Source organism: Diplotaxodon limnothrissa, linkage group LG5, assembly GCF_057381915.1.
Source record: "Diplotaxodon limnothrissa isolate DT_005_m linkage group LG5, D_limnothrissa_male_GT1.1, whole genome shotgun sequence".
In the NCBI taxonomy this organism is placed as follows: domain Eukaryota; kingdom Metazoa; phylum Chordata; class Actinopteri; order Cichliformes; family Cichlidae; genus Diplotaxodon; species Diplotaxodon limnothrissa.
The window spans coordinates 21,198,501-21,204,609 of NC_140600.1; the positions used below are offsets into that span (position 1 = coordinate 21,198,501).

The 6,109-nt window shown below is 43.6% G+C and overlaps 1 protein-coding gene across 1 annotated transcript; it reads right to left on the bottom strand.

Moving 5' to 3' along the window:
- Positions 1 to 820: 820 nt before the first annotated feature.
- LOC146632218 (G protein-coupled receptor 61-like) lies at positions 821 to 2,224 on the bottom strand. The gene has a single exon (XM_085354176.1). It carries the CDS (start codon positions 2,222 to 2,224, stop codon positions 821 to 823), a length of 1,404 nt encoding a protein of 467 aa, XP_085210302.1.
- Between the last annotated feature and the right edge of the window lie 3,885 nt (positions 2,225 to 6,109).

The following is a 6,109-nucleotide window of genomic DNA, read 5'->3' on the forward strand; positions in this document are numbered from 1 at the left end:
AAACATCGTAGTTACATCGTAAAGCACCAAGGAAAGTTTGTCTGTAAACAGCTTGTACCAAATCCATGAGCAGTCAGGCCACAATATGTACACATCTAATGTAATCGAATTGGCTTAAAGCTGCCATTGTCACTGACAAAACTCCAAACTATTGTTCAATATGATGTTTTTATTGCTGTGTTTTTTAACATTACTTTTCTTGCAGTAATGTTTAAAATGACTTGCTGAAGTCTTGTAAAAAAAACCAAAAAAACCAACAAAACTTTTTAATCTTCGTATTCGTATACTAGGGTAATTTTTCTGGTAGCAAGATGTAACTGCATAATATTAAAGTAATGATTTCAGAGGGAGCCAGTGTATTTAAGCAAGTGTTTCTTAATTTGAGATGAAAAGAAATTCCTCAAAAATATTTTACTGCCAAAACGTCAGAGACTCAAACACCAAATTAATGTTTATTTTCATCTATTAAAAAAGCTTAAACAACATAAATAGCAATTCAGTGAGTCATTTACTGTACAGGGCTGAGCCGAAGGCCAAAATACAGCCTTTTATTTTCTTTTTTTTAAATAAAGCAGTAACTTCCCTGTTCGCAAGCAAAAGTTTGTACAGCTGCATTTAACTGTTCAACCATGATTGTTTTCAAAAACAAGGATGAAAACTGATGAGGCAAAGTGCAGTGATCCAAAGATACAATTATTAGTCTTTAAAATGAATTTAGCTACCTGGTGGACGGCTTTCAAGAAAAAAATAGAGACACGTGTTTTCCTGAAAGACTGTGTTTCTTTGAACGTATTTTTCAAAATATAGAGACATTGAAAAGTCAGCTGTCTGTATATATATGGTTGTTTTTCGCCTGTTCAATCTCAATAAACTCTGAAGTCTCCTCTGCAATTTGTCCTGGGATACGGAAATCAATGGGTATGGCATGTGCCGGCTCGGCTGGCTGTGACTGAGCCACAGGGCAGCAGGCCTCACCCTTAGGACTGGAAGTGCTGTGAGAGTTTTGAGGATCCAAGTTGCAGCCGGTGCCCTGAAGAAACTGAAGGAAATTTTCCTCTATGGATCCTTCACGGCTGGGCAGTCTGTCCTCCACCTCGATCCCCGCTCGACGAAACAGGCAAGGCAGATGCTTGCCCAGCTCCTCTCGGATCTGTCTGTTCAGACAGCCGTAGAAGAAGGGATTGGAGGTGAAGCAGAAGTAGCCAATCCAGGTGACCACTTCCTCCAGAGAGGCCAGTGTGGCTGGAGGGCTGGCAGCCAGTGCTGAATACAGGTGGAAAGTAAAGTAGGGCAGCCAGCAACAAAGGAATTGCCCACCCACTGCTGCCAACACTGCTGCAGCCTTCCCTCCTCCAAAAGGGCGTTGTGGAGTTCCTCTGCCAGTTCCAGTACCTGTCCCGGAGCTCGTAACCATTGTAGAACGGCTGCTGAGTGACTCTGACCGCTGGCGGCGAGGTGTGTCCATCCACGTGGGCAGTGGGCCGTGGTGCATGGCAGCCACCCGGGCCACTTTAAACATGTTGCAGTAGACAACGAGAATCACCAGCAGTGGGCACAGAAAATACACCAGAGTGAAGAGGACCATGAAGGCCAAACGGTTTGACCCTCCCCCTGTCCAGTGCAGTGAGCAGCGCCTGTGACCCTGAGCCGGGGGAGGTGGCACGGCACCGCCACCCCCTCCCTCAACCCCGCTACTCTCCAAAAGAGGAGTTTTTCCACCCTGCAGGAACCAAGCGAGCAGTGGCAGAGCAGACATGGCCAGAGCTTTTACCCATATCCCTACAAGCACCGAAGCTACCAGGCCAATGGTCATCTTCACTTCATAACGCATCGGATGTATGATGTAGTAATAACGCTCCACATTGATGACAGAGATAGAGAGGATGGCAGCACTGACTAGGCACACACTGAGAAAGAGGTAGCTCCTGCACAGGGCCTCCCCGAAGAAGGCGCGGCTCGAGAGCATGCCAAGGGGCATCAGCACCAGGGCTGCCAGAAGGTCCACCACGCACAGGTGGAAGACAAAGGCAAACTTGTGGAGCTGCGGGGCCTTGGCAATGACCGCCATGACAGCGACATTACCCACCACAGCCAACAGATCCATGAGCAGCATCGCCAGTAGGGCTAGCGACTGGGACAGAGCCCAGCCTTCAGGCAGAGAGGAGGCAGACATGTTGGATGTGGGCTGTGGAGGTGTGTGGGAGGAGTTCCACATTGGCTCCATTGAAGGGTGGGACGAGGCAGGCGGGCAGAGTCAGTCACAGGCCCATCACCCATCCTTCAAAGAAAGGGAAATGTGGCCAGAAAACAGTGACTTGAAAATGAGGTAAAAAGCTGCCCCGTAGTCCAGAAGATGTTGCTGTGATGTCAGGAAGTTTAGATGTTTTGAATCCTTTCCATTAAAAAGCCTTCTTGTCTTTCATCAGTCACAGACCCACCCTACAATAAGAAGAAGAAGAAGAAGAGAGGGTAAATATCTGTGAGTGGATGTTTGCCTGTGTGTGTACTGTGTCATGAGAGACCTCTAATTTGCAAATATCAGTTATATGAACTCATCCTTCCATGGTGAGTTTCCCTTTTTGCCCCAGCTACCATCAAAATTAATTCACTTAGATGAAGTTTTATAAAAATCCTCCTTAGCTTCTGAAATCTCCGTTAAAGCGATCTTGCTGATAAGGTAATTCAAAGCCACCCCTCAAACCAATTAACTCTATTAGATATTCATTATTCAAGGCATGGACATTTGACACCTTTTTTAGCAACATGCTGCAGGAACTGAGTAAGTAAAAAGAATGAAAAATGAGAAGTCATCATGCAGTAGAGTTAGGCCACGTCTAAAACCAAATAATAATACTGAAAAAAATGCGTATTTATTATCAGAATAACTCTAAGGGAAAAAATTGGAGAGCAGTTTAATTTTTAAGAATATATTACAGCAAAGAAGGTCAACGATAAATCCAGACTTATTCTTCCCGGGCAGCAACAGCAGGAAGGTATAAATACTTTTCAAGCACACATCCTGTCTGTACATGAGCTAATTCACCAAAACCAGTACTATCACTGACTAGTTAATAGGCCTTTTCCATCACATCTACAACTGCCATGAGAGCACTCGCTTGCCTCAAAGATATATGCATATTTTGTGGTTAACCTGCATATTTATGACTACCTTTTCTAGCCCAAAAAAACCAAAACCTAGCCACAGACTCTGAGAGGCCTGTATGTAGGTCTGTGATTGTACAGAGGGTGATGTCTTCCACTGAGGAAGCCCTGATCATTTAGAATGAGTTAATTTAATGTTCCAAATAGAAATTCTAAGGATGTTCACAGGTTGAGCAGGCTGTTAGCATGTTACCTGTGCACAGAGACAGAGAGCTATGGTTGGCTGTTGCCATATAAAGGAAACCATGCTGCCTGCTGATATGAATTCTGTCTGCCACAGATGTGACGTTTACAGTCACAGTAATCCACGTTCAAGTAAATACTGAGCTCTAACCTCTCTCATCGCCTATGAATGACTGCCCACACTGAGCAACGTCTGTATACCACACATAAGGGTACAGTCAATTCACTTTAACCCTCCTGCCTGGTTTGGCCATTCCTTTCCCTTCCACCTGCTCGTTTATGTTTTAATTATTAATGCATTACACCCATTTTAATAATAAGCAAGGCTCTTATTCTGTATATCAGAATGTAGCTTAAATGAATTTGTTGCAGTCAGCGCTACACAACGAGCAGATTACAGGAGGCGTGAGAGAACAAGCGAGGAGAATGTGGTGAGGATCGGGGAGTGTGATGGGAAGACACAGAAAGAAAAAGGCAGAGAGCATAATATACCTGAATCAGAGTATTTCCTGATGCAGCTGTCTGCTGCTTTGGGGTTTGAGGATGGAATCCTGGTTTAGCTCCTACTGCTGAGGTACACAGTGGAAATCAATCACTGTACCTTAAAAAATGCTGCTGAGGTACTTCCCACTGTAACAGCCTGTTTCTTTCTCCATCCCTTGATCTGCCTAGTGCATCCTTCTCCCTAGCTGACAACAGCTGTGGCAGCAGAGATTTCTCTGAAACGATGCTGATGTAAATGCTTGCAAAGACACCAGCTCACTCTCTGCCTTCCCCCTCCACTCACACACATTGCAGAGATGGAGCAGGAGGCAGTGAGAAACAGGACCAGAGCTGCTGTCTCCACAGGGTCCTAATGTCCTTACCGTCATCTCAATCTGAGTCTTCAAAAATGAAGGAATGCCACTGCAGCAGCGTTATAAATTTCTTTTAAATAACGAGTGCTTTAGTGTGTCTCAGCCGGGTTGTCACAAAGTTGGTAAAGATGGTCTTCAAAGGATAACAGCAGTCACTTTGGCAGTCCTCTGACTTCACATTCAACCACACAGGGAGCTTAAATATTAGCTTTATTTAAAGGGTAGCTCAACTTCCTATGTTAAATTTACTGCAGCAACAGTCAGAAAGCCGCTTTGCTAACTGTACATGTTCCCTAAATAATGTACAGAGCAAAATCCATTCACTGCTGATGTGCAATTTTTGCTTGCTGTGTGACATGATGGTTACTTTGCTACACCCTGACTGCTCCAGATGAAGCACAGCTGAGCTTCACATTTTTAAAAGTTGCCCTCTGCTGGGGATTTAGAAGGGGGAAAACATGTCACCTTTCCTGACAGGAAACCTACTGTCACCTACCACTAGCATACCAAAAATATTGTTTGTGTGTTTCCAAACTCCTACCTTGGAAAATACGATTCTCAAATAACCTGTTAAGGTTCATAAATCTTTGCTCATGCTCCTCCCTCTCATATCCCGCCCCCTATTTCTCCTTCCTCTTCCAGTTGATTTACTGTTGTCAGCCTGTAGTGTTTCAGTTTGTTATTCTACAGATTAAAGCGCCTTCCAGTCTAAGATTTGCTGAGACATTGAAGGATTGATTAGGCCAGGCCTCAGCCTCCATCCATCCCAGCTTCTCAAACTGGGACTCCTGTTGCCACGGTGATCTTTTTCACATGGAGTCCATCCTCACTGCTCTGTCTGCTGAGGACAATGAAATCTGGGCTATTATGGATAAGGCTACTCTACTGAAGGAGTGGGCATAAAGCTGCTGAGTTCTGGGGTGTTTTTCATTTGCATTTGTAAGGTTTCCCATAATTACACACATAACATTTGCATTTCATGGAAATTATGTCTTCTTTGACCATTAAAAAGCATGTTTTAATTTGCAGCACCTCTCATGCATTTTTAGATTAAACTAGTTGTTCACTAATAGCTCTATTATGATAACGCCACTGCTTTAGTTGCTGTGAGAATTGAGGTTTTCTAGTTTATTGCTCCCATCCTCCATATCAGTGTATTTATTGCACTATGGCAAGTAGAAGATGCTGAGAGTGGAGTGGTGTCACCCACTTAAAAAAGAGCAAATAGTATTTATTGCTACACCATCTGTCACTGCAGTTGTTTGATTCATTTCTAACCAAAGCACCTTTTTTTTTTTTTTGAAGATTTGTGAATTGAGTTATTGTGTTTTTACAGCATTACAAATTTGCAGATTTTAAATATGTTGGACCTGTGGCCTGAGGAATTCTCCATTTCACCAAGAAACTGCTGCTGACAGATTCCCATACAGGTGGCTACGGTAAGAAGTTTGGCATCATTTACAGCTCCGTGCTCATCACTGTGCCAGGATGTGTAAAAAAAAAAAAAAAAAAGCTATTTTTTGTCCTTTGGCCTCACAACTCAAATGCAAACATGATAAATCACAGTAGCATCATTTTCTGTATGTTACATAACTGAGTGATTATACGTTAATCGCCACCATCATCATCAGCTTCTTTCAGCCAATGCTTGAAAAACAAGAACAAGCAGAACATACAGAACATAAGGAAACATGACCAGTTTTTGGTGGAGGGATTTAATAGACAGCATTTACTACTGTTGTCATGGCGAAGATGTATCAAGATGCCTGGTAGCGCTGAGGAAGGATGCGAAATGTACACATGCTTGTGTAACGCACAGCACTTCTCAAACACTACACATGAGTGAATCCACATTGCAGGTATGCGGTGTGGATGTGTGCACTGTGCGAGTGAAACTGTCTGCTTGA

Bases quoted from the DNA above. Each gene is read 5' to 3' on its own strand.
- LOC146632218 (XM_085354176.1), bottom strand. From the start codon at position 2,224: ATGGAGCCAATGTGGAACTCCTCCCACACACCTCCACAGCCCACATCC.